General features: G+C 56.8%; 1 protein-coding gene across 2 annotated transcripts; it reads left to right on the forward strand.

The window, feature by feature from the left end:
• The first annotated feature begins 84 nt into the window (after window positions 1-84).
• On the forward strand, window positions 85-26,157 carry NUP88 (nucleoporin 88). Of its 2 annotated transcripts, XM_043582759.1 has the most exons (17): window positions 85-549; window positions 2,181-2,350; window positions 3,338-3,463; window positions 6,478-6,564; window positions 9,187-9,363; window positions 12,857-13,043; window positions 13,480-13,627; window positions 16,770-16,868; window positions 21,173-21,263; window positions 22,659-22,760; window positions 24,253-24,411; window positions 24,620-24,745; window positions 24,828-24,893; window positions 24,995-25,075; window positions 25,299-25,425; window positions 25,546-25,664; window positions 25,916-26,157. In XM_043582759.1, exons 1-17 carry the CDS (start codon window positions 253-255, stop codon window positions 25,977-25,979), a joined length of 2,226 nt encoding a protein of 741 aa, XP_043438694.1. In that variant the 5' UTR covers window positions 85-252; the 3' UTR covers window positions 25,980-26,157. The 2 variants fall into 2 exon arrangements, with proteins under 2 accessions (XP_043438694.1, XP_043438693.1); XM_043582758.1 differs by having other exon boundaries at window positions 202-549; window positions 25,299-25,664.
• Window positions 26,158-27,538: the final 1,381 nt, after the last annotated feature.

Raw genomic sequence — 27,538 nt, forward strand, 5'->3', positions numbered from 1 at the left:
TGTCCAGCCAGCAATAAGAGACAGTCTCCGGCCGTGGCCCGGGGGCCGGCCTTCCCGCAGCTGCGGATCCGTCTCGGCGGCCCCGACTACACGCCCGCCGGGCGCGCAGCCCTCCCTTTGGCCCCGCCCCCGTGGACGCGTGCTTCCGGCCTGCCTGCTCGGTGATTGGCCGAAGGGCGACCGGCCGCCCGCGGATTGGCTGCGCTCTGCGGCGCGCGGAGCGACTGGGGAGACCAGCGCAGTGGGGCCAAGATGGCGGCAGCCGAGGGGCCCGCGGGCGACGGGGAGCCGTGGCAGTCCTGGCTTCCCAACCACGCCGTGTTCTTGCGGCTCCGCGAGGGGCTGAAGAGCCAGAGCCAGAGCCCGGCCGAAGCCGAGAAGCCGACGTGTTCCCCGTCGCCCTCGTCGCCGCCGCTGCTCACGAGGAACCTGGTGTTGGGCCTGGGCGGAGAGCTCTTCCTGTGGGACGCGGACGACAGCTCCTTCCTGGTGGTCCGGCTGCGGGGCCTCGGCGGCGGGGGCGAGGAGCCCTCCCTCTCCCAGTACCAGGTACGGCCCTCAGCAGGGGCCTGCCCGGGGTTCGGGTCTCCCGCGCACGCCGGCAGGTGTGCCGACAGGTGTAAGCCCTCGTCCCTTGGGGGGCGCCCAACTGGGAGCGGGAGGCGCCTCTCCTCGTCGTTTTGGCCTCTGGCGGCCTCCCTTTGCGTCTTTAGTCCCTCGTCAGAGGCTTACGGTCTCCGACACCGTTAGAGCAACTCATGCTCTCGGGGAGCGTGGGTTCTTGGGGCCCGGGCTCAGGACAGCGGCCGTGCAAGCCGCCAGGAAAACACCCGCGATGAAGGGGAGCGGAGAGAGCGTGGGGGTGCGGGGGGCGCTTCTCGGGAGGCTGGTTCTGAGAAGCCGGTTCCGCGACGGGACGCCCGCCAGATAATAAGCGTAATCCTGACCCCCTCCTGGGGTTGCGCCGAGCGCCGAGGCAGGGGTAGACTTGAAAAACCCGGGTTTCGGGTTTTGTGCCTGCCGTGCAGGAGTCCCCTGTGAATTCCTTCTTTTCGCTTCTAGGAGATGAGCTCGTTCCCCAAGTTGGAAGGGAGGGAGTTTTGCTTGTTTCTGATTGTAGCGGACCGCGTGTGAAATTGGGGCTAGACAGAGAGCGGCCCAGACTCGCTGTGGTCAGTCGTTGCAGCGTTTGCTTGTAATCACCGGCTTCCCTTCTTTCAAAGATTAAAACACAGAAAACGTGCCTCCTGTTCTACCGCATGACCTCTGCCCCGAGCCGCTGGCGGCCTCTCGCTGATGAGAAATGACTTGATTTTCACGGGGTGCTTGGCAGGTTTCTGCAGTCCTGAAAACAGGGCACGGGTCTACACAGGCTGACCTGATGGGGGTGCAGAATGCAGGTGGGGAGTGGGACTGCCAGGGGCAGGTTGGAGTTTGGTCGCGAAAAAGGGAAATTATGGGGCGCCTGGGTGGTTCGGTGAGTTAAGCGTCTGACTTCAGCTCAGGTCACGATCTCATGGTTCGTGAGTTCAAGCCCCGCGTCGGGCTCTGTGCAGACAGCTCAGAGCCTGGGGCCTGCTTTGGATTCTGTGTCTCGCTCTCTCTTTGCCCCTCCCCTGCGCGCGCGCGCGCTCTCTCTCTCTCTCTCTCTCTCTCTCTCACTCCCTCTCTCAAAAATAAAGCAATTAAAAAAAATTTAGGGATGCCTGGGTGGCTTCAGTCAGTTAAGCGTCCGACTTCGGCTCCTGTCACCATCTCATGGTTTGTGAGTTTGAGCCCCACGTCGGGCTCTGTGCTGACAGCTCCGAGCCTGGACCCTGCTTCGGATTCTGTGTCTCTGCCCCTGCTCCGCCTCCCTCCCTCCCTCTCTCTCTCAAAAATGAACATTAAAAAAAATTTTTTTAAGAAAAGGGAAATTATGCAGAGTATTTATTTTGCAGGGTAGGGAAATGTGGTGCGTTCCTTGTAACATTCCAGTCTCAGTGGTTAAAAATCTTCCATCAGTTAACGGCCCAAGTGTTAGCCGTTATCCAGGCTGCTTCATTGTCCTACGGCAAGTCCTGCGTTAGCTGTGGTGCACAGCTGTAGTGTAGTGTAGGGTACTGTTGTGCTCCCAAGCACCTGCCACGTGTGTTTACCTGGACACGAGCTATTTTGACCAGTTTGCTTTTAATTTCCAGAGGTTGCTTTGCATAAATCCGCCCCTGTTTGAAATCTATCAAGTCCTGTTAAGTCCCACGCAGCAGCATGTGGCACTCATAGGAATGAAAGGACTTACGGTGTTAGAGCTGCCCAAAAGATGGGGGAAGAATTCTGAATTCGAAGGCGGAAAACTAACAGTGAATTGCAGGTAAGTCGTACGTCCACGGAACGTGTGTCTGTGTCTTCTGTCGTACGCGCGGACAGTTGTTCGAGCCCCGTGGTGGTTAAGGTGCATTTTCTGTGCCACGAATCGAACATCGCGGTGTTCCAGCTGGTCTGCGCCTTGGCTGCCTGCTGTCGCGTCTGTGCTATATGTAAGGTCACGTTTCTTCTGCCCGAACTGTCGAAGCGCAGTCTAATCGGGGTTCCGTTTTCAAGTAGGTAGAAGCAGCATGACGTGTCGAAAGCAGCTGGCGTCTGGGAGTCAGACCGTTTGCTCGTAGTTTGACTGAGTTTAGTTTCGGTGTCTTGTGTTTTTCAACAAATCCAGACAAGCGAGAGTCGGACTCAGATTTGTAGAAAAGAATGCAAGCTAGAAACCCCCCTTTAGGGGCGCCTGGGTGGCACAGTCGGTTGAGCGTCCGACTTCAGCCAGCTCACGATCTCGCGGTCCGTGAGGTCGAGCCCCGCGTCGCGCTCTGGGCCGATGGCTCGGAGCCTGGAGCCTGCTTCTGATTCTGTGTCTCCCTCTCTCTCTGCCCCTCCCCCGTTCATGCTTTGTCTCTCTCTGTCCCCAAAATAAATAAACGTTGAAAAAAAAAAAAAAAAAGAAACCCCCCTTTAGCTCCACAGCGCAGAGACCCGGTCCCCATAAAACGCCCGCTTTCTAAATCCATTTCCTCACTTCCGCAACAGTGATGGTAGTTCCCGAGCAGTTTCTCACAGGGCTCCTGCAGGGGTCCAGTAAGACGTGACACCTAAGATCACGTATAAGGTCATTTTTAAAAAACACTCTGTACTTCAGAAAATCTTTTTATTTCGGTTCTTACTGATCTTGACTGAATAGATGCTTTGCTCTCAGCGAGAGTTGAGAGAAATTTGACGGAAAGGACCAAGCGGTGGTAAGATAGATTTCCCTGTAGGTTTCCGTTCACGTGCTGCAGAACGTTTCAGGGAGCTGTTGTCCTCACTTTAGCACCACGCCTGTCGCCGAGAGGTTCTTCACCAGCTCGGCCTCCCTGACTCTGAAGCACGCCGCCTGGTACCCGAGTGAGCTGCTGGACCCCCACGTCGTGCTGCTGACCTCGGACAACGTCATCAGGTACGCTCTGTTTCTCTCTCGGAGCTTCGCGAGGGGAGATTCCCTTTCCGCTCGTTGGCTGACAGCTGGGGCTCCGCTGAACGGGTGCCGGGACGGCCGACGGCTCTGCCTCGTGGCCCTTGTGACCAGTGTGCAGGCAGGTCATCTGAACGCCCTCCCCCGCGTGCCGGAGCCACTGCCGCTCTGTCTCGGCTCGTCCCGTCCGTCTCCTTTACCGGTCTGCTGGCACGTCCCCTCTCAACGTGTCATCTTGGAGGTCGTGTACCATCGGGAGAAGAATACAAGTGGGAGTTGAGAGATTTGAATTCTTGTCCCAACGCCGCCTCTGTCTTCGAGATCCGAAATTCTTTTTAGGGGAGCCTCAGTTTCCAATTTCGTAAAACGATCAGGTTCGATCTGACAGCTTCGAAACGCCCCTCCGGGGCTTGAACTCTACCGTCACGTGCCCCGGTCCTCCAGAGATTTCTGTAACGTTCCCAGTTAACTTTCTGGATCTGCCTCATGTGAAACATTTACTGGGGAGACCCAGCTGATGGGTCCCTCCGGTTTCATTTTTCCTAATCACCCTTTTTAGCTGTGCCTTATCAGCCTTTCCTTCCCTGCTGAATGGTTGATCCCTTTCTGGCCTCTTAGATCTCCGAGCTTTCCGGTCACTTTTAGTTAGTAAAACTTGGTCTGTCCAGTTTAAAACTCTGACGTTCGGTCCACATCAGCAGCGTGTCGTGGCCCCTTCTCACAGGCCCAGACTGGGGCAGCTGAAACGGGTGGGGAGGGCCTGGTCTGCTCTGGCTCTTGTTCCTGTCCCCGCACCCTGAGGTGGGGGCGATGTGTAAGGAGGGGCTGCCTCCTGCTTCCTCTGGGTCCAGCTCCTCGGTAGTGGGGGTAGGGAGAATGGGGCAGCTGAGGGAGACAGCTGTCTGTAAAGGGGGTGGGCCTGACCCCGGTCCCCGTTTGGTCCCGTCTGCCACCAGCGACCTCCGTTGACATGGTAGGCTCCGTGCAGGTGTGTGCATCCCCCCCTCCCTCCCGCCCCCGCCTGGCCCGGGCGGCACTTAGCCTCGGGCCGCTGGTGACGGAGGCGCTCTGTGAGCGGTAGTGCCCTCGGCCCTCTCTCACGGTGGGGCATACACACGCGTGCTATCTCCTGCACCCTCAGCGTAACCATTGTGCCCTTTCCTGTGGAGTCATGGGACCTGCCAGGGTCCTTTCCTCTGCCCCCCAAGGGCCACAGGGAACTGAGCACCTGCACCATAGTCCTGACGCTGTTCCAGCCCGGCCCTAGAAATTTCCGTATAGGAAGTAGATACCGTATAGTACTCCCGTGCCACCAGCCCTGGGATGTGAGGTGTCAGGTTCAGTCGAGAATTCCCCGACCTGGTGGCCTGTGGCTCCCGCAGCACGTCTGGCATTCAGCCAGGACTGGAGACACGAGTCTTCCTTTACTACAACAGGCACCTCTAAGTCTGGCTGAGTGTCGCCCTGCCCACCCATTAGCTTGGAAAGCAGGAGGGGCCGCCCTCCCTTCACAGAGCTCGTCCTGAGTCTTCCTGTCACGTGGGCTGGGCAACCGGCTGGGGGCCGGGGTGTGGCCGAGGCCTTTCTCGTGTGACACCCAGAAGGAGGTATCTGGTCCCAACTGTTGGAGGTTCTTTTTAAAATATGGGGTGTTGGGGGCGCCCGGGCGGCTTAGTCTGTCAAGTGTCTGGCTCAGGTCGTGACCTCATGGTTCGTGAATTTGAGCCCCACGTTGGGCTCTGCACTGAGTGTGGAGTCTGCTTGGCTCTCTCTCTCTCTCTCTCTCTCTCTCTCTCTCTCTCTCTCTGCCTCTCCCCTGCTCATGCGTGAACGCACTCTCCCTCACAATAAATGAACTTGTAAAAAATAAATAAGTACGGGGCACCGGTCACTTCCCTCCCCCAACCTCTGGAGCCTGTGGACGGCTTCGGGGCAACAGGACGCCCCTCGACGCTCCCTTGTGCTTGCTGTCCCTTCCGCTGCCTTCCCTTCTCACGTGTCCCATCTGGTATTAGCACGCACCTTGAGGTCAGGAGTGCAGCCAGGAAGACCACCGTGCGTGCGTGGTCGGTTGCATCAGATTTTTGTTGAAAACATCTATTAAATGGTATTTCGCTGGTAACGGAGCAAACGGAGTTTAAAACTTCTGAGGGTGGTCGGACGAGGTAAGTGATTGACTCCACACGGGCTTTATAAGGGGTGTTAGATTTCTGATAACGATGTTATTGGCCTTTTGAAAATTCTCCTTTTAACCGTAGCCACACGTGTCGTTGACTTTGTTATTTTAGATTAAAATGATTTTGGCAAAAAAAATTTATAGAAAGCATCTCCGGTCTTATGCTCTGCTTGAGAAAGTAGGGACGACGTGGTGCTGCGTCTCGTCCAGCAACGCGGGTAGTTGGGGGCCGGGCGTCCCTCCCTCTGCGCCCGGTGGGCGTACAGGGGGTGGCGGGATGTGGCTGCAGAGTCGGGGTGCGCGCGCTGGGGTGCTGGTGCACTTGGGGCGGTTGGGGGGACGCTGGGACGAGGTGAGTGTGCCTGCGGACTCGGGGGTAGATCCAGACCCGTGACGGGGTGCGGCGGGCTCATAGGGCTTCGGGGGTGAGAGAGGGTGTTTGTGCAGGGCCCGCGGACACAGGCGAAGTGGGCTGCTTTGTCAGGGCGAGCACGCCCTTTGGCAGAGAAATGGTTGTAAAAACCAGTAGGAAGATTCTCCGGCAGCGATCAGATGGAGGGGAAGGGCGCTTTTGAGATGAAAGAGTTTTGGGGCACCCAGGGGCTCAGTTGTTGGATTTCAGCTCGGGTCAGGATCTCACGGTCCTTGGGACCGAGCCCCGAGTCCGGCTCCGGGAGGATGGGGAACCTGCTTGGGATTCTGTCTCTCTCGGCCCCTCCCCCACTCTGCGTGCGCGCACTCCGTCTCTCTCTCAAAACTTTGAACGTTGTTAAAAAAAAGAAAAGAATTTTAAGTGCCGGCACTGTGCTCTTCTGTTCGCCAGGATCTACTCTCTCCGTGAGCCTCAGACACCCGTCAAGGTCATTGTGCTTTCAGAAGCGGAAGAGGAGAGCCTGATACTCAATAAAGGGTGAGTTATTTGTGTCACAAAATAGTTCCTTTATTGGGCTCATAAGTGCAGTTTTAACAGAGATTATAAGGTTTTCCAGCGGTGACCACACTGCTGGGGACCTGAGGAGTGAGCCGAAGTGGGCGGCAGGACAGAGTGGCTGAGGGTCACGATCGCTGCCAGCTGCTCCCTTCTTGAGAAGGTTCTAGAATGACTGCCTGGCACGGGCTCCCTCCTGTGTCCTGACGGAGGCGATAAGTTATGCCATGGCAGAGATTCGAGGTCAGAGTGTCGGGCCGCCCGCCTCCCAGACCGTGTACACCCAGAACCTGGAGAGGAAGAGGGAGCCCTTCTGACTCCCGCGCCCACCCGCCCACTCCCCACAGGGGCACGCTCCAGGTTCCCCGACCACCAGCAGTCACCCTTGGAACTCACAAACCCCGTCCCTCTGGCCTCCTGACCGGTCTTTCTGGTGATGACCACATAGGACCGCCCACAGCCTGTGCACGTAGAGTGACACTTTTAGTAGCTGTATTTTTAGAAGTTCCATTTGGTTCTTTCCACGTCTCCGTGGCGGTCGTCTCTAGTAGTCGTGTTTATTCCTGTTTTCCCAACTCTTCGTCCTCTGACTACTTCCCACGTAGCTCTTCGGGGTGTGAACAGCGCGGTGGGGCGGGGGCAGCGGGGGCCTAGATCTGTACTGCCCTTGCCCCTGACCCACAGTCCCCGCCTCGCCCCGTGATTGCTGATCTCGGGCTGTGAACTTAACGTTTATTGGATCTTAACGTCTGGGAACGTGGAGAGCCCGCGCTGGCGCCCAGTCCCAGGTGGCCGCTGACCTGGGGCCGATTTCACTCTCCGGGAGAGTCTCAGGGTGAGCGTTTCAGCTCAGCGATGTCAGTGTCGGGCAGTCGCTTCTTAAATTAAAGCTTCCACCCCCGCGTGGCAGGTACCGGCCTCTGGGACTCGGCAGGTCCCCCCCACCCCTGGGGTCGGGCACCTTCCCTGCCCGCGCCCTTGTTCCGAGCTCCAGGCCCCGAGTTCTGATCTCCGCCCTGCCGTGTGTTCACTGTGGCGCATGCCGGCTGTTCAGCGGCCCCGAGCCTCGTGTCCATGACTGTGTTCCGTGAATATGAAGTAGAATCACGGCGCTTTCTACTAGGATCGCCGTACGGGATGGACGAGGTGATGCATAAAAGTGCGTAGCCCGGGTCCTGGCACGGGGTTGGCACTCACTCATCGACACCTGCTGTCATCATGGGGAACACGCCTGCATTTATGAAGCTCCTGGTAACCTTTGACGGCCAGGGGTCACTTGAAGTCTCTCTGACTTCCATGTCTGTTGTCCCTTCGTTGTCCTGGTCATTTAGTTGAACGCAGGCTGTTCTTTTGTTCTGATTTGGGGCTTCCTCATTTTTTTTCCCTGCCTCCTGACACCATATACCCTTCCATGCGATAAACTCACGCGTGGTGGTTGCAGCACAACAAAGTGACATCGCTCCTCCAACCATATGAGTTCGTTTTACCCGCACTTAGTAACCCTGTATTGAACTGGAGTCTCCTCGGATAACCCGTCATACTGAACTTTAAAATACGAAGTCGCGTGTTTCGTCATTTGTTTTTCTTGATGATAAAGATAATATGTGTTTATTGTAGAAAATTGGGGAAACCTACAGAAAAATATTAAGAAAAAGAAATCTTTGTCATCTCCTATAGTTTCTCCTTGACGTGGCAGCCAGAGCGACACTTTGGGTATAAAGCAGGTCATTCCGTCTTATTGTTTTTTTTTTTTTCAACGTTTACTTATTTTTGAGGGAGAGAAAGCACAAGTAGAGGAGGGACAGAGAGAGACGGAGACACAGAATCTGAAACGAGCTCCAGGCCCTGAGCTGTCAGCACAGAGCCGTAAGTGGGGCTTGAACTCACGAACTGTGAGATCATGACCTGAGCCGAAGTCGGACGCCAAACCGACTGAGCCCCCCAGGCGCCCTTCATTCTGCTTTATTCTTGACCGCAACCCACAGGATGTCCCCTCCAGTTTCTTTCTCCCTCCGTGTCCCGGTTCTGAGCTCGGCCTCCTCGCTGTTCATTCCTCAGACAACATGCACCCCCTGCCCATATGGCCGCTGATGCCTCCCCTCCTTCCTTTGAATCCGTGCTCAGACATCACCACGTCAGGGTCCTTCCCAGGCAGCCCAGCCCGAGGCAGCCCCCCTCCTCAACTTCATTTTTCTTGACAATGTCATTTTCTGGCTTTGTGCTGCGTGTTCCTTTCTGCGTGTGCCCTGCGTGTCTCACTGGAGGGCGGGGCCTTGGTTGAAGTCACTGGTGGGTCCCCAGCACCCCGTGACAGCGTGAGGCCCGGGACGTGGGGCCGATGCAAAGGAGATACTTGTGGAGTGAACGTGTCCCTCTGCTCAGCGTTTGCTTCCTGTTTCTCTCTGTGTGTGCGTGTATCTGTCCTGTCTGCGTGTCTGTACGCTTAAACTAAGAGGAAACGGGGTATAATTTCGTGTTTCTGTCGTTTAATTGTGCTCTATTTTGTGTCCTCCGTCGAGTGCAAACTCCATCCCCATCTCCTGTTAGCAGACGTTTCGTTTTCATTCTTGTTTTTGACCCATCGGTTTTTAAATGTCTTTTCAGAAGGGCATACACTGCGTCTCTGGGCGAGACAGCGGTGGCGTTTGACTTCGGGCCATTGTCAGCGGTCCCGAAGACCATGTTTGGACAGAAAGGCAAAGGTGACATAGTGGGGTACCCGCTGTACATCCTGTACGAGAACGGAGAGACCTTCCTCACGTACGTCAGTCTGGTTCACAGGTGAGTGGGGGGGTGCCATCCACGGATGCCCCTCGTGGACCGGCCCGGCCAGACTGGGGTCCGTGGGTGGGTGTCCCGTCTCTCGACGTGTGGCAGCCTCTTGATGCTTGCTTTGCGTATCTTGGGGAAAGATGCGCACAGACCGTGTAACCTTTGGTCGCCTCGTATTATTTGGGTCGGTTCTGTAACGTTCTTGGATAATCACCGAAGACTGGATTTGTTTTCACGAAGTCTAAAGCACAAAAGTGTCGTGCATCTCGTGTGAGCCAGGCACTGAGAGGGCAGCTAGTGGTGGGGACCTGCGCCCTGGTTGTGAGTCCCCGGACCACGCACGGTGCACGGGCGGGAGGACCCAGAGGACGGAGAGCGTGCCGCGACTGAAGAAGTCGGGGAGGTTTTCGTGGACACGTGGACTGACCTCTAGTGAGGATTAACCGAAGGTCAGGGAAGGGCATGACTGCTTTAGTCCCCAGGGCGTGTGTCTCTCGCGGCTCAGTGGTCAGGCTCTCGTGGCTGGAGCCGTGGTTCCGGCTGCGGAGCGTTACGTGGTAAAGCCGGAAGTATCTGCCCGGGGGGAAATTGGGGAACATGGGGTCTTTTCTGTAGGAATAGGGTGGTGGGAAGCCAGTGATGGTTTCTAAACAGAAGGACAGAGCAGACGGTTAGGGACAGAGAGACCCTCTCTGGGGCAGAGAGACATTTAGAGACGCCGCTGCAGACGTTAGGTGACCGTCTGCGGGATCGGAACGGGGGCCGTTCCGAAGCAGGGGCAGAAGCGGACACGCTTCCTACGGAGGAAGGGTCCGTAAGACTCCGTTCCCGGTCGGGTTAGGGGGTGAGCTGTGAAGACAAAACTGGGGTCAGGAGGGGCGGCTAGTGGGAGTTGTTATTACAGGTGGTCAGTTGGACACAGTAGTGGGCTCATAAAGTGGAAACGGTCCGTGGACAGTTGGAACTAGGGGACCGGACAGAGAGGATCACCAGTCCGGGTGACGGTCGCAGGCGGGAGAGGGCGAGGATCCTGGGCCCGTTTGTAACCCGAAAGGCGTGAGACCAGAGGCTAACGGACTTGATTCACTTATGAGTCGTCTGGCCCCCTACGAAGTCAGAAGTCAGGGCCCCGCGAGCGGCAGGTGTGAGTCCTAGGCCTCGAACTCTGCAAGAGGGCGGGGTGAGCTGGGGGGAGGAGGGTGGCCCCTGGCATCCGAGCTCAGGCTGAGGGATCCGCTGGGTCCCTGCGGGAGCAGAATCACAAAGGGGAGGACGGGGACCTCCGCCGTTGCCGCGGGCGGGGACTCCCTCTCAGCCGCATCCGCCTCCACCTGAACATCCCCTGCTCGGAGTTGGCCGTCGTGGTAACGTTGTCGCCTCCCTCCGCCCACGGCCGGCACCCACCTATCCGCACCTCATCACCTGGTCGCCTTCCGCAGCCTCTTGGGTCCAGCCCAGCCCCACATTCTGTTGCCCTTAACCGCGAAAACTCCCTGAGCGCCAACCCCCTTCTCCGTCCTGCTGTCCTTGCTTCGGACCCTCATCTCCTGCCCAGACCCTCGTCCCCTTCAGTCGCTGCCCTGAACCCCATCTCAGTCCCCTCGGTGTCACCCCCTCACTGCTGTCAGATTGATCTTAGGAAAGTGAAGCTCTGTCCCTCTTCACATGAACCTCTGCTGACGCTGTCGCCCGGCAGGGAGGCTCTGAGGGCCTTGACGTGGCCTGCCGACTTGTCTTTTGTTGTCTTAGAAAGCCAAGTCTCCTTCCTGCCAGTCCTCGTCGTTCATGCTTCCAGAACTTTCCAGAGCTGCTCCTTAGCTTGGAAGGTTCACCACCCCTTCCCAGAATATACTTTCCCATTGATCTTTTTTTTTTTTTTAATGTTTATTTGTTTATTTTGAGAGAGAGCAAGCAGACGAGGGGCAGAGAGGGAGGGAGAGAGGGAAAATCCCCAGCAGGGTCCACGCTGTCAGCACAGAGCCTGACGAACCTCGGGATCGTGACCTGAGCCAAAATCCAGAGTCACACGTTCAACCTTCTCCGCGCCCCCGGGCTTACTTGTGTTTGAAGCCTTTCTTACCTCACTCTCTCTGTACCTGGTTCGTTCTCGCATTGTCGAACTTAGCACGTGGTCTTGTAATCCTGGACAAACGTGAGTTTGACCGACATCACCGGTTCCTGGGGGTGTCACCCAGCACCCAGTCACTGTAGCTCTAATCCCGTTAAATACTGGGTCCGAGGCCCCGAAGAGCAGTTCCGTTTGGGGAGAAAGTACAGGCTGTCCGGAGTAGTTCCGGCCAGGCGTGGCTTGGTGTGCCCTCGCGTGAGTGTGTGCTGTGAAGCCAAGAGGGCTTGTAACAAGATGCTGGGGAGCGCCAGTATTTTCGAGCCAGAAGTGAGAGAGGGGTGTCCGGAGGGGCCCGAAGAGAGCCAGGAGACCGGAGTGCACGCGTGAAGGATGCGGGAGGCAGCCGTGAGCCCACAGTAAATGCGGCAGCACGTCGGGTTGGTGGCCCGTGGACTTAGCAGCTGGGAGCTCTCCTCTGGCCTTTGCAGGAGCGCGGCCTCGCTGGGGTGAGGGAGGCTGGAGCCAGAGTGAGCAGGGGGCACGGCCTCTGGGCCCCTGCCCCGGGGACTCTGCGCTGAGCGACTGCTGCGGAGGCATCCTGGGGGGCGGGGCAGTGTTGAGCCGCATCTCTGCTCTGGACACCAGTAAGCACCCTCCCGCCCCCGCCTCCCTGGTCGTGACAACCAGAAATGTCTTCAGACGTAGTCAGCGTCCCCTGGCGCACAAAGTTACCTCCAGTTGAGAGGCACCAGGGAGACGGAAGTCCAGGGGAGAGTGAGGGGCGCCTGGGCGGCTCAGTCGGTTAAGCGTCCGACTTCAGCCAGGTCACGATCTCGCGGCCCGTGAGTTCGAGCCCCGCGTCGGGCTCTGGGCTGACGGCTCAGAGCCTGGAGCCTGTTTCCGATTCTGTGTCTCCCTCTCTCTCTGCCCCTCCCCCGTTCATGCTCTGTCTCTCTCTGTCCCAAAAATAAATAAACGTTGAAAGTGAGACGAGGAGACATCAGGAGTACCGGTGCCATGGAATTTTCTGTTTCTGTTTTTTCTTAAAGCTTCTGGTTTCTTTTCTTTTCTTTTTTCTTTTTTTCTCTTCTCTTCTCTTTTTTTTTCTTTTCTTTCTTTCTTTCTTTTCTCTCTCTCTTTCTTTCTTTTTTCTATGTCTACCTCTGAGAAAGTGGAGGAGGGGGAGGGAGAGAGAGAGGATCCCAAGCAGGCTTTGCACTGTCAGCCTAGAGCCTGATGTGGGGCTCAGTCCTACGAACCTCAAGATCACGACCTGAGCCAAAATCAAGAGTCAGACGCTCAACCGACTGAGGCATCCAGGTGCCCCCGTGGCACTGTGTTTTCAGTTGGGGCCCGGCAGCTGCAGAAAAGGGGTCGCGGTGGCGTGGTTGTCTTCCGTCAACCTGTCCGAGTATGTTTTCCCTCTTCCCTCAGCCCCGGGACCGTCGGGAAGCTGCTAGGCCCGCTGCCCATGCACCCCGCGGCAGAGGACAACTACGGCTATGACGCCTGTGCCATCCTCTGCTTACCCTGCGTCCCCAACATCCTGGTGATCGCCACAGAGTCGGGCATGCTGTACCACTGCGTCGTGCTGGAAGGGGAGGAGGAAGACGAGCAGACGGTGAGCCAGGCCCGTGTCTGCGTTCGCGTCTCCGGCGCCGCGTGTGGTTCCCGGGCCGGCGAGAACGCTCAGGACGCTAGGATTTTCCTTTATGTCTGGCACCTCTGTGTCGTTTGGAAATCAGACACCTAGCGTTAGGTGAAGCCCACCTAAAAGTCCACGTGGCGAGATGTTAGAAGGCGCCCACGTGCTCTGTCCACGCTCGGAGTGGCGGGCTTCAGTGACCTCAGTGACAGATACAGAGAACCCACGAATCGCTAAACTGGCTCTTCTCAACGCGATTCACGACCTTCCAAAAGGAGGGAGGCCTTTTTTCCCTCTTTTGAGAACATTAAGGCCCTGGTGAAAGGGGTGGAATTAAGGAGAATTTCTTCTGTTCCGAACCGTGTGCGTTTTTATACGAGCGTGAAGCCTGAAACTGCCGGTTCTCTTACAGTCTGAGACGTCCTGGGACCCCAGGGCCGACCTCGTCCCCTCCCTGTACGTGTTCGAGTGCGTGGAGCTGGAGCTCGCCCTGAAGCTGGCGTCCGGCGAGGATGACCCCTTTGATTCTGACTTCTCTTGTCCCATCAGACTTCACAGAGGTAATGTGCTGGTGGAGTGTACTCCTGTCCCGTCCTGTTTCCACGGGGACAGTCACAGGCCATTCCCGGGCACCTTGGTTTGGGGCCCAGCTCTGCAAAGCCAGCCGCGTTTCGTGGCCTCAGTCACCGCGCTGCACTTGGGTCCAGGAAAGGCTGGGTGTGCTTCCCACATTTTAAGATCGTGGTCTGTGGTCTGGATCCCCCTGGAGTCAGAATAGCGAACTCTTCCCGGTCCACTCAAAAGTTGGCTTCGTGATTCAACTACTTAAACGTATGCAAATAAACTTGAAAACGAACTTTAAAAATCAAACGATAACACGCTCACATTAAGATGGCTCTCTAAAGCCTCTTTCTTCGCTTTAGAGCACATTACGGAGTCTTGTTAGCCCCAGAGCCAGTTTGAATGTTGTCCTTTTTATCTTTCCATTTTATTTTAACTTACCTGGGTTGGTATCTTTCCGGCAACTTACCTCTGTTCGTCCGGGGAGCTTTTGAGTAGATGCTGAGTCGGCGGAAGCCCGTGTTGTCGAGACGCCGCGGGGCTGAGTGGAAGGAGCCTGGCGCGTGCTGGGCTCCGCTCATAGTTGTGACGACGTCAGGCATTCGGTCAGCCCCCCTGCTGTCCGTTTTCTCATCTGGAAGCGGCAGGGGTGACATCCGATGACCTCTGGGGTTCCTCTGACACGAGACCCTGTGACCCTGTGCCGTCCCACCACGCCTCGGAGCCTCCTGTCGGTTTCCTGGGCCCGGTGCAGAGAGAGGGAGGCTCGCCTCGGCCTGGAGGTGGTCCAGCTGTGCGCCTGGTACGGCACAGTCAGGGGTCGTAGTTCCTGAGCAGCAGACCGGCGTAGGGAGCTCACCGAGCGTGTCTCGCGGAGCCGTATCCACAGAGGTGTAGTCTGTGTGGTCTCTGAACTTCGCTTTAGGGCTGAGGAGACTGAGACCCAGAGACGTAGGCGACAAATTCACTGGTTTCCTTATGAAGGTACGTAATGTCTTTGGGAAATCTTTTTTTTTTTTTTTTTTTTTTGAGAGAGAGCGAGCACATATGTGCACAAGTGGGATAGGGGCAGAGAGAAAATCCCAGACAGGCTCCAGCTGTCAGCACAGAGCCCGACGCGGGGCTCAAGCTCACCAACTGCGAGACCATGACCTGAGCAGATGTCCGACACTTAACCCACTGACCCACCCAGGCGCCCCTCTTTGGGAAATCTTAAACATAGGCGTTTTTATCTTCTAATGAGAGTTAATTATTTTCACATCTGTGAAACTAATAAACCGACCTGTTCATGTTTTTATTTAGGGCACCTTCCAATCATTGAAACATGCCCAGATTTTTATTGACATGAGTGGATGACCACCACGTGACAGGGACGCCTGGCAAATTCCTACTTCAGTTACTAACGTTGCCTTTTTCTGTAACAGATTTCTCTTACTTGCCAATATTGAGGTTTTTCTATTAATGTCAGCACCACAGGCACATCTCGGAAAGTCGTTGGAAACAGTAGTAGACCTAATGAGAGGATTTGAACCTGAACGAGCGGCAAGTGTGGGCAGAAAAAAGGAAACTTTTTAATATTTTATTGTTCAGAGAGAGGATCGCCATAGACCAGGAGTTTTAAAACTCTTCGTGGCACAGTGCTGTTTTCAGAGCCCCGACGTGTAAAATAGAAAAGAAAAACTAGTATTTGCTTTACGATATTTATGAACCACAAAGTTAAAGTGAGGCTCTTAGAAGGAAGGGAGTTTCATTTATGGGTTTATGGATGACAGCTGCCTCTTAAATTAGCTTTCACGTGTAAATTATTTCTGTATCTTGTTTTGGTTGCTTAATGTTTTAGAAGTACTGAGTCACAGAGATAAATATTCAGAAGTAAAGTGTCCAGAACTCATCTTTTAGTCTCATGTAGTCTCACTAATACTAGGGGTCAAAAGAAGTATAGAAGTTTTCATTAAAATTCCATAACGGTTCCTCGTATTTCTTTCTTTTTTTTTTTTTTTTTTTCAACGTTTATTTATTTTTGGGACAGAGAGAGGCAGAGCATGAACGGGGGAGGGGCAGAGAGAGAGGGAGACACAGAATCGGAAACAGGCTCCAGGCTCTGAGCCATCAGCCCAGAGCCCGACGCGGGGCTCGAACTCACGGACCGCGAGATCGTGACCTGGCTGAAGTCGGACGCTTAACCGACTGCGCCACCCAGGCGCCCCCCTCGTATTTCTTAGTACGAATATAAAGGACTGTCGGGGCGCCCGAGTGGGTCGGTCAGTTAAGCGTCTGAGTCTTGATTTTGGTTCAGGTCATGATCCCAGGGTCGTGGGATCGAGCCCCCTGTTGGGCTCTGTGCTGAACTTGGAGACTGCTTGGGATTCTCCTCCTCCCTTTCCTCCCACATCCCCCTCCTTGCCAGTGCTCTCGCGTGTGCCCTCGCTCCCTCTCGCCGCCTCTAGAATGAATGAGTGAATGTCAAACAAGAATTATAGCAAGGAAAAAAATTTACTTGGGGTGCCTGGCTGGCTTGATCGGACTTGATTGTGACTTTTGGTTCAGGGTTGTGAGTTCGAGCCCCACGTTGGGAGTAAAGGTTACTTAAGGGGAAAAAAAGAGAATCGTATCCAAACTTGAACGTAAAGACTGTTAAGTCCGCGTTATCAAGACAAGTAAGACTTGGCATTTCCCAGCTGCCTGGACGCACCGTGACGACAGTTCGCCCCGCAGCCACGGCTGGGCCTCTGACCCGCTCGTGCGCTTGCTTGCACAGGTTCGCGTGGGTCGGTGATGCCGGCACAGGTGTTGTCCGGAGCCGTGACTTTCTCAGGCACCGTGTTGTCCTGAGAACGAGAGCTATAAATGCGTGTGCTGAGGGGGACGGACAGGTAGCCGGCGGTGGTGTTGTGCTGAAGTCTCCTGTGAAGGTTTAGAAGTGACGTTTGGGTTGTGTTCATGACTTTGAAAAATACTTCAAATACATTTGAAAGTTGAATTCCAGTTTTAAAACGTCAGATCCCTGCTGTGGTAGCATCGCGTGCAGGTCCCGTCGCCTTCTGTCACTTCGTGGACCGGTGCATTTGCGGGCTGCCGGGGTGGGTGCCTAAGACCCATTTTCTAACGCGGCCTGTACTCCGTTCGCGACTCCGTTTGCAGATCCCAAGTGTCCCTCGAGGTACCACTGCACTCACGAAGCCGGCGTCCACAGTGTCGGGCTGACTTGGATTCATAAGCTTCACAAATTTCTCGGGTCAGGTGAGTCCCCTGAGCCTTTTGGTATGTTTCCCAGATTCTGTCGAAAAGTCGTTTGCAGTAGAAAAGTAATAGAGGAAATCAGTGAAACCAAAGACTGTCACTGGAAAACGTCAACAAGACGGACAGACCTTTGGTGAGACCAACCCCGCGAGGAGACGCTACCGCTGACCTCACGGCGACGGTGTTCAAGGTTATGACGGGGAACCGTGAACAACTCCGCGCCACGTAGGGCCCCAAGGCGAGCCGGACTCATCCCTAGGAAGACAGACTACCGACACCGACTCAAAAGCCAGAACGTGAGCACAGACCTATAACCAGTGAAGAGATCGAAACAGCAATCAACTACCCGAAGAGATAAGCTCAGGACAATGAGCTCTAAAAGTTCTGCATTTAAAGAAACCAGTTCTCGACAGGCTCTTCCAAAAACAGAAGGGAGAGGAAGCACCCCCCGCCTCGCTCGTGGAGGTCACTGCTCCCCCGACACCAACACGAGACAGGTGTGCAAGGACAGGAAACCGCAGACACACACCCCTCACGAACACAGATGCAAAAAATCCTCAACAGAACGCTTGCAAACCGAATCCAGTGAGGACAAAAAGGACGGCGGCCCAGGACTCCGTGGGATTTATCCCGGGAACGCGAGGTTGGATTCTCATCCAGAAATCCATCAGCGTAGGACGCCGCACGAGTAGAGGACATAAGCTGCATCATCGTCTCAGCGGACGGAAGAGGCGTCTAAGGAGAGGCAGCCTTTCCCGGTCCCAACACTCAGCGAACGAGTAATGACAAGTTCCTCGGGCGGCTCGGGCGTCTACGGAAGACCCACAGCCAGCCCCGTGTTTGATGGGCAAGGGCCCAAGTGTTTCCGTAGCTGTCTTTTGCTGCTGTGAGAAGTCACCGCGAACTCAGCGGGCCGCAACAGTGCGGATTTGTTACCTCACAGCTCTCTAGGTTAGGGGTGCTGGGAGGGCCTCCCTTTCTGGAGACTCTGGGAGAGACCCCATCCCTAGCCTTGTCCAGTCTCCCCGGCCTTCCTTTGCCCAGAGTCCCCTTCCTCCGGCTGCGAAGTTAGCAGGGGGCGCGGGGCGAGTAGAGTCCTTCTCTCCTTTTCTGCTTCCCTCTTTCCCTCCTAAGGAAGCTTGTCGTAGCATCGGGCCCACCCGGATAATCCAGAATGATCTATCTTTGAGACCTGGACGAGCAGTGCTCATTCCATCCGCGGCCTCTCTTCCTCTTTGCCTGTGGCCTGACGATTCACAGGTTCGGGGGATTTGGGCACAGGCCCCGTTGGGGAGTCCGTTGTTCTGTCTAGTCTGTTGCAACCCGTGGCCTCCAAAGATTCACACCTGACCCATGTGCCAAATTCACCGACCGTAGCGTCGTTAGAGCAACGCGGACGTCAGAGGCTCCTCTAAATCTCGTGAGTTCACAGGTCCCCAGTCCTACCTGAATCTTCTACGTCATCCAACTCAGATATGTAAAGACTCTATCCTGGGGCAGAATTCCTCTCCCTGGACCTTGAAACTAGAAAACAAGTTCTCTGTTCCCAGACCACAGTGGTGGGACAGGCATACGTATCATTTCCAGACATTTCAGGTCAGAAGGGGAGAAAATGGAAAGGTAACCGCAACCACGGGTCCTGCGCGGTTTCAGAACTCAAATTCTAGTAGGTTTCAAGGCTTGGCGATCGTCCTCCGGGCCGGCACTGTTGCCCTCTGAGTAAACCTTCATCTTTTCCAGAAAGGTAGCACTTACCTACGGTAGAGTGGCTTATTACCCAGCTTTCTGCCTGCAGAATTTTGGGGGTGGAACAGCCTTTTCTCATCATCTCTGTGACCCTTTCAGTCTGAGGCAAGCAGCGTTTATGTGGCTACAAATTCTGAAGAACCTTTTTGGGTCCCCTTGTGTATATCGCAAGAAGTCCATTCACCCACAGGCCTTTCCGGGGGGATCCTGTCTCTATTTTGGGTTCTCCTCACGTGGCCACAGGATCAGTCACGCTCCTAATCTCTTCGGAGAGCCCTTGTGTCACTGGACATTTAGACCTTTTGATCTTTCTGAGGTATGAGTACATCAGTGGCTTTTTCCTCTAAAGCATGATGTCCTAACAGTGAATCTCTTAATTTTAGTATCTTTTGCCGTTCAGATAGATGGAGAATTTCCTAACTCATCAAATCTTTGGGGTTTTTGTAAGAACCCAGTTGTATTTTTTCTGACGTTTTACTGCGATTGGCCTAATGAAACCAGGACACGTGGCCAGGGTTTTGCTTGGAAACCTCAGCTGAATGTCCAGTTGAATTGTTTACACGTCTGCTTTCCACACGTTCCCCTCAAGATCCAAGAGGACACCGCTCCTGCCGCTTGCATTCAACCGAATGGAGGTGCCAGGCAAGGAAATTAGCCAAGAAAGTGAAATAAAAGGCATCAGGATTAGAAAGGAAGAACGAAAACGCTCTTCTCTAAAAACACAATCTTTTACATAGTGAGTCATAGGACACCCGTTGGAAAAGGATCTATACCAATAAGTGAGTCCAGAGCGGTTGCAGAACCCAGGAGCGTTGTACAAGTATCAGTTCTGTTTCTGCGCACTAGCAGTAACCCAAAAGGAAATTAAGGAAATGATCCCGTTGGTAATAGCATCAAAACACACAAAATAAGACTTAACTTTAACGAGAGTATAAGACATACACTTTTAAGACTATAAAACATTACTGAAAGAAATAAACCTCCCATGTTCGTGGATCAGAAAAGTTAATACCGTTAAATGGCAGTCTTCCCCAGATCGATGTGCAGATCCGGTGCCAGCCTGTCAGAATTCTAGCTAGCTTTGCACAAATGGACGAGCTGACCCTAAAATTCATTTGGGATTCTACAGACCTAGAATAGCGCAAACAGTCTTGACAAACAAGAACCAAGTTGCAGGACCCACACTTCCCTATTTCAAGGCTCCTTACAGAAGGTACACCCATCCAGTGTGATGCTGACACAAGCATACACGTGTAGGTTGACGGCATGGGACCGGGAGTCCAGTTGGTTTCCACGAGGGTGCCAGGACACATCAGCGTGGAAAGAAGTCTTTTTAAGAAGCGGTGCTGGGACCAGGGTGCGTGTACACACACGGGAATGAAATTGGACCCCTGCCTCACACCATAACAAAAATGACTCAAAAGGGATCAAAGACCTGAAAATAAGACCTAACCCTGTAGAACTCTCAGAAGAAAACACGATCACAAGAGTGCAAAGGTAGTCCTCGGAATGGGAGTGAATATTTGCAAATCGTGTCCGGTCACGGACTTGAGTCTAGAACGTGAAAGAACTCTTAGAACTCAGTAATCGGTTAAAGAGCCCAATTTGAAAAACGGACAAAGGAATTGAATAGAGATTGTTCCTTTGATGAGGTACAGAGAGTTGAGCCCACGAAAACGTTCAGCATCATTGGTCATGAAACGAGATGCCACAAAACCACTTTATGCCCATTAAAGCAGCTAAAAGCAAAGATGACGGTAACCAGTGTCGTCGGTGCGGTGTTTATGGAAACGTAAGACGTCCCAGCCGTTTGGGCAAACGGTGTGGCGGTTCCTCAGGTGATCAAACCTCCAGTTACGGCGTGACCTCTGCCCAGCGCACACCCACGAGAAGTGGGCACGTACGCCCACACGAACACTTGTAAACGAATGTTCACAGCAGCATTACTCCTCAGAGCCAGATGATCACCCCGAGTACACAGCCATCTATCCGACGGCATATCGTGCAACACGGATGGGCCCGAAAACGTGCTGAGTGGAGGCAGCCAGGCCCAGACAAGGACACGTGTGATGCGATTTACGTGACCCGTGCAGGGTGGGCGGGTCCGCAGGGACAAAGCGGATTGGTGGTGGCCGCCTGGGGCCGGGCCAGCGGCAGAGCCAAGGGCTTCCTTCTGGGTAGCGAGGGGTTCTGAAACTTCCGTGGCGACCCTTGTACAGTTCTTACAACGCACTAAACTCCCACGGAATTCCACCCTTTAAACGGATGGGTTGTGTGCATTGTGAACTGCATTCGAGCAGCTGTTGTGAGACGCCCGGTGTGGGCGAGGAAGGGACGGGATGGGAGTGTCCCCTCGGGGTACACGGCCGACCGAGGAAAACGCACTCCCCTCGGGCTGAAGCCGAGCCCCGCCGTGGGAAGCAGGTGTCTGCGGCGGGAAGGCGTCGTGCTTGGGCAGCAGCGGCCCGGGACGGGGTCCGGGACGAAGCCTTCACTGCATTTAACTTGCAGACCTGTGTCCGCGCGTCAGTCACTTGTGTGTGTCTGCGCCTTTGCAGATGAGGAGGACAAGGACAGCCTCCAGGAGCTCGCTGCGGAACAGAAGTGCTTCGTGGAGCACATCCTGTGTACAAAGCCGCTGCCCTGCAGGTGAGGACCCGCCCTCGTCGCCCACTGGTCCGACTCTGCCTGGAGGGCGTTGCGACCCCGACTTCCCGTCCGGTCTTCAGAGGGGCCTTCTCTGCCCAGCGCGTGTTAAGGCCGCCGTTTGTGTTTGGAGAATGTGCGGTCAGTCAGGGCAGAGCCCGGGTCTGCGTGCGTCACGGTGCGCTGTTGGCCTCGTGTCTGCGATGCCGTTTCTATGGACCGACGGACAGTAAATGTTCAGTGAACAGAGGAAAGGGAAGATCCTAGAGTGACTGCCGTGGGTCTACAGGGGTACCGCCTCCGCGTGGTGCCCTCTGGACATTTGGGCCACAGGAGGAGGGTGGACCTGGGAAGAGGGAAGGTGTGGAGGGGGGCGTGCGGAGGGGTCCGTTCCTGCAGGGTGGCCCGGTGGAGGGGGACGCTCCTGCAGGGCGGCCAGAGAGCCGGGCCGGGGGAGGGCGCAGGGGGAGGAGAGCAGGGCTGAGGGTCTGCAGCGGCCTTGCTCAGCAACGGTGAGGCAGCCGGAGGAGCTGGGCCGAGGGGGGGCTGGGGCTGACCCGGCAGGAGGGAGAGCCTGGACCGGCAGCACGGGGGCTCCCGGAGGCGGCGGCGAGGGCACCCCTGGGGCCGGGGAGGGCGGCCTTGGCACCAGAAGGCGAACGGGTGAAGTGGGTGACGACTCCCATCCGCTCCTCCGACAGGTAGACACGAACGGCCGCTTGGGAGCGGGTCCCTAGACAGGAAATCCGTGAGCGCCGTCAGGGCTGGGACGGCCTTGGCTTCCATTGGGGGGAGGGGACCTTGTGAGCCGGGAGGTCACACGGGGGCCGTCGTCCCCACAGTGGCCTGGCTCGCAGTCACAGGATGCCGTGTGCACTCCTGCGTGTGCAGATCTCAAGCCGGAAAGACTTTTAACTCCCGGAGTCCCGTCCTCCGCCCCCCCCCCCCCCCCCAGCCTCACCTCCCCAGAAAGGTGAAAGGGCACCGTGGAAGGAGCTGCAGGGCGGGGTGCTGTGCTAGCACTGCCGCCCGAGGGCAGGGGAGTGGGGAGATCTGAGGGCCTGGGACGCTGTCCCTGCGAGTCCCCAGGTCCGCCCTCCTCCGCCAGGCGGGGACGGGGATGGAGATGGTAGGCGAAGCCATGTGACCCGGGTGCTGGGCCGTGCTCCGGCGCTGTGCAGGGCATCCGGTCAGGGTTGGGTGCCGGCGGGGCCCGGGTGGCGGTCGGCGGGGTCGGATGCCGGCGGGGCAGACGGCAGGGCCCGGGTGGCGGGCAGGGAGCTGCGTGTCAGTTGGCGGGAACCGCCGGGTTTGGGCGAGCCAGATGGCCTCTGGGCTGTTAACTCGGTTTCCAGGTCCCCGCGTCCCTGTAAGTCAGCTGTGGCTGTGTCGTTCCAGGCAGCCGGCACCGATTCGAGGGTTCTGGATCGTCCCGGACATCCTGGGGCCCACGATGATCTGTGTCACCGGCAGCTACGAGTGCCTCATCAGGCCTTTGCTGTAAGTCCGTCCTCGTGCCCACGCGGCTCTCATTCGCTCTGTAGAACCCGCGCGGGGAGCGCGCCTGTCATTCCCACTTGGAGACGCGGGATTCACGCTCTGCAGGCGAGAGGGGTGGAGGTTTCTGCTGTCGCTGCCATGCCTGAAAGGACTTATTTTAGGCAGAGAGTCGGGAACTTTGCTTCCCAGTGTGGAAAAGTGGTAAAATACCAAACTCTGCTATTCACGTGACTTAGTGGAAATGGCATCCACGCCGTCCCTGTGCCAGGCTCCAGGGTAGCCCGAGCCCCCGCAAGGACGGCACCGTCCCTTCTGTCCGGGGAGGTGACACCGTGCTTAGGTCGCCAGAACACATCCGCTGGGGCTGTAGACCCGCAGCCTTCTGACCCCCTAGTTTCCCGTCTCCACCGGCCTCAGAGCGACACCAGGGGACGTGAACTCAGCAGGGGCGGGGGTTGAAAGTGGCCTCCTGATCCTTCCCTTTGAGGAGCTCCCGTGAAGCTACAAGCACCACTTACTGTTGGGCGGTCCTGAAGGTCACCCATGGGTCACAAGCGCGGGAGCAGGAGTCCCCAGGAGCCACCGGAGTGTGGGGCACACGACCCCCTCCCGCCCCCAGTTGCCCCGTGTCGGTGCAGAGCACGGGCTTCTGCGCACAGGCCTCGTTGAGAACACCAGCCCCGCTTGACGTCCTTGGAGGAATCCCCACAATCTCTGAAGGTTGACAGTTATGCCACTTGGAAAGCAAGATAAACAGTTCACCATCAATTTTGTGTTTTTTCTACTAAGACAGAAAACGAGCAAGACTAAAGTGGGAAAAAATCACCTTTTCGCCTTTTACCTCGACACATTTGCTAACATGGTGACACCCCGTCACACCGGGTCCCTTCGGAATGAAACCATTAAGACCGAAGGGAAAAACCACACATGCGCCGGCTCCCCGGGGACCCAGGTGTCCTTACAGTAGCTCCCGTCCCACAGACGTAAAGATGCTCATCGGGCGCCTGCGGGTGCGTCTGCTCTCCCGCCACCGCCGCTGTGAATATAATATTCGAGTGAATCTCATTTTTAGGATCAAGTTCAACAGAGCAAATCCAGTATGTACAGCGGTTTTCTGGCCAAATCTGAAATGACACCTAGGAAACGAGTCGTTTATTTTTGTGACTCCGGTTTACAAACGGCTCTCCCGTCCTTTGCAGAAAGAGTCCCCGATGAACTTATGTTTTTGTGTTGCCTTTGTCAATCCAAACTATTTTTTGGAAAGATGGAGTGCGGAAATGCTTTGTCAGAGGTCGGTCCTGGTAGAACAGGGACAGCTTTCCCCAGGTGACTCTTCAGGGCAGAAAGCACGCGGTGTCGTCCTGTCACACAAGTAACACTCTCGCCTCCCGTGTTCTCACGGCTCAGGGAGCCGTGGCTCGTGCTTCCCTGGGGTCCTCGCCGTAGAGGACACCGCGGGAGATGGCGTCTGACGCACTTCTGTATTTTGCAGAAGCACGGTCCATCCGGTGTCCCCTCCCCTGCTCTGCACCCAGGAAGACAAGGCAGCGGAAGAGTCTCCCCTCCGCATTCTGGCCGAAACCCCGGATTCCTTCGAAAAGCACATCAGAGGCATTTTGCAGCGCAGCGTTGCGAATCCGGCGTTTCTGAAGTACGGGATTTGGGGCGTGTGGGTCTGGGGAACGGGTCCCGCCCGTTTTCATACTCGCCGTGTGTCGCGTCGTCCGTCCACTGTCTCGTGCGGCACCTTTCCGCGTGGGCGGGTGGGAGAGGGGGGAGGGGCCGGGGAAGGACGGGAAGGCGGGAAAGGGACGGCGCCCCCCTGGCCTGAGCCCGTGCGGCGGAAACCCCGCTGACAGGTCATGTGACAGAGACGCGGCCCCTCCGCCGGGAGACAGCCTGCAGCTCCTCAGCCGGGCCACGCAGGTGTTCCGGGAGCAGTACGTCCTCAAGCAGGACCTGGCCAAGGAGGAGATCCAGCGCAGGTAGGGTGGCGGCCTAGGGCCCCTGGCGGGTCGCGGCCTCGGCCTGGCCTCCGATCGCATCTCACTTCTCTTGTTCTCGAAGGGTCAGGCTATTGTGTGACCAGAAGAAGAAACAGCTGGGAGACCTGAGTTACTGTCGGGAGGAGAGGTGAGCGCCGCGGGGGACGTGGGAGCGTGGCTGACACGCACGACCGGGCGCCGGCTTCCCCGTCAGGGTGGACCCCAGGACCCTTGGTTTTCTGCCCTTAGGAAAAGCCTCCGGGAGATGGCCGAGCGCTTGGCCGACAAGTACGAGGAGGCCAAGGAGAAACAGGAGGATCTCACGAACAGGTCCGCGGGTGGCGCCGTGCGGGCCCCCCTGTGGTGACTAAGCGCGCGTCCGATCGGGGTTCGGGAAGACGGGCCCGCGGCGGCTGCCGCCTGGCCTCGGAGGCGCGGGGGGGGGGGGGGGGGGTGACGGCGGGGCCCCTGTCAGAGGCCACCCGGCTGGGGGCGTGGCCTGGGGGGGGGGGGTGCCCCGTGTGACCCAGCCGCCCACCGCCACCTCCTCCAGGATGCAGACGGTCCTGCACAGCTTCCGCGCCCAGCTCCCCGTCCTGTCCGACAGCGAGCGGGACATGAAGAAGGAGCTGCAGCTGATCCCCGAGCAGCTCCGCCACCTGGGCAACGCCATCAAACAGGTGGGCGAGGGCACGCGGCGGCCGGCGTGCCCCCCCCCCCCCCGCGCCCCCACCCCCACCCCTGGGACCAGCGAGCGCGCGCGGACCGTGGCCCGACGCGCGTTCTGTTGGGTACTCGAGGTGACCATGAAGAAGGACTACCAGCAGCGGAAGATGGAGAAGGTGCCGAGCCCTCAAAAGCCCACCATCGCCCTGAGCGCCCACCAGCGCAGGTGCATCCAGTCCGTCCTGCGGGAAGAGTAAGTGCGTTCGCCTGACGCGGGGCTGCGGGGCGCCGGCGTGTCCCGCACTCACCGGCGGGGAGCCGGGGTCACACGGGCACTGGAGCGCGGGGGACGGATGGGGGTGGGGGGCGGAAGCGGGACTGCCTGGCGGTGGCGGGCGCGCTCCCGTCAGAAGCCGCACACCGGGAATTTCGGCGGAGCGTTTCCGGTGCGCGTGACCCGTTTGCATCCTGCCGAGTCCCTCTAAACGGCCTCCGGTCTCCCAGGGGCGAGCACATCCGAGAGATGGTGAAGCAGATCAACGACATCCGGCACCACGTCACCTTCTGAGCCGCCGCACGCGGATTCACACCGAGGCCGCAGAGTCGGGGCTCAGGCGTGTTTGTGAAACGGACAGGTAGCGTCATCTAATTTGTAAGGCGGCCTTTCAGATGAACTTTGGCTGCGTGATTCACATCTTTCATACTTGTTTTGTAGTTACTGAATAAATGCTTTTATTTAAAAACCGAATGTGCTTTATATGCACTCAGCGAGGGCCCGGGATGTTTTAAAACTCCCTGGAGACCTTGAGCTGCGCTCTGCCAGCTGCCATGGGCCCCACGGAGTCGTCTCCGAACCGGAGCATAAACGAGAGCCGCGTTTGAACGTGGGGGTGCCCGGAACGCGACCGCGGGGCCGACCCCGAGCGCCGAAAGGAGGGGACCTCGCGGCGAACCAGGTGGCGGCTTTTTAATTTGAACACGTTCTTCGAGACGCGCCTTCGGTACAAACGGCTCTGTGCAACGCGTGTGGGCTCGGAGCCGCGGTCCTGAGGCCGCCGCTGACCCATCGCCTCCGCAGGCAGGATTACCTTTCAGAGCCACGCTGGGTCGCACCCCATCCCAGCACGGTCACCGTGGGTCTGTGTTCCGATCGGCGGTCCTTTACGCCCGCCGGCGCGTGGAGGTCCGAAAGGTGACCCCGCACCTGCCCAGGGACGGCGGAGCGACGTCGGCTGAAAGCCACGCGATGAGGTGGGTCACAGGTAGGAGGCAGGTCGGGTGAGACGCGCGTGAACGTGCGGGCACGGACGGTCGTGCGGCCCGGCCCCCCTCCCTCTGTCCACACGGCTGGTGCCCACCTTTGCCTCAGTTTCCCACTGGACAACACAAAACCCGGCCGAAAGGGGTATCCCGCAAGGGTAGCCTCACGGTTTCATGCCAGAAAGACTCTCAGTTCAGGTTTTACGGGATGCTTTTCTCGAGGGACTTCGAACAGTTTGCCTGTGCGGCCCTAGACACCACGGGGAGTCCCTGTTCCGGGGTCTCCGGCCGGCGCCTCTTCCGGCGAGAAAGGTCCGCAGAGCACTGGTCTCGGCAGCATGGTTCCCTGGCAGCTTTTCTTCGCGATTACAAATTTCCCGCCTCGTTACTGGTGCCAATTTTAATACCTTGAAATTAGCTGGGGGCTGCTCTTAACGCTTGATGCAGAATTTAAAGCGATTGCATTTTGGAACTAGAACCCCGTGTAATTCAAGGAGGATATAGGTGTTCTTTAAACCAAACAGCACTTCTTCGTATGAAGGGATTTTAAACCAATTAAAATGTTTCACGCATGGCAAGCCTATAGCACTATTTCCATAATTAGTATTAAAATTCCTAATTATCAATAAGAACAGCAGTGACCCAGGGATCAGACGTGTAGTCCTCATCTTGGCCTGTGGTAGACGTCCCGATTCTTAGGGCTGGTGAATCAAGGACAGTTCACACTAAACTAGAAAAGTCCACGGTGGCCGTGAGCCAGAGCCCGCCACCCCACTCCCGTGAGCCGGGTTCCCGTCTGCGGGCGGACTCGGGACACCTCCCCTGCCACTGGCCTCGCCGCGCCCGGGCCGGCGGACTCGGTGCAGC

Source organism: Prionailurus bengalensis, chromosome E1 (assembly GCF_016509475.1).
Source record: "Prionailurus bengalensis isolate Pbe53 chromosome E1, Fcat_Pben_1.1_paternal_pri, whole genome shotgun sequence".
Taxonomy (NCBI): domain Eukaryota; kingdom Metazoa; phylum Chordata; class Mammalia; order Carnivora; family Felidae; genus Prionailurus; species Prionailurus bengalensis.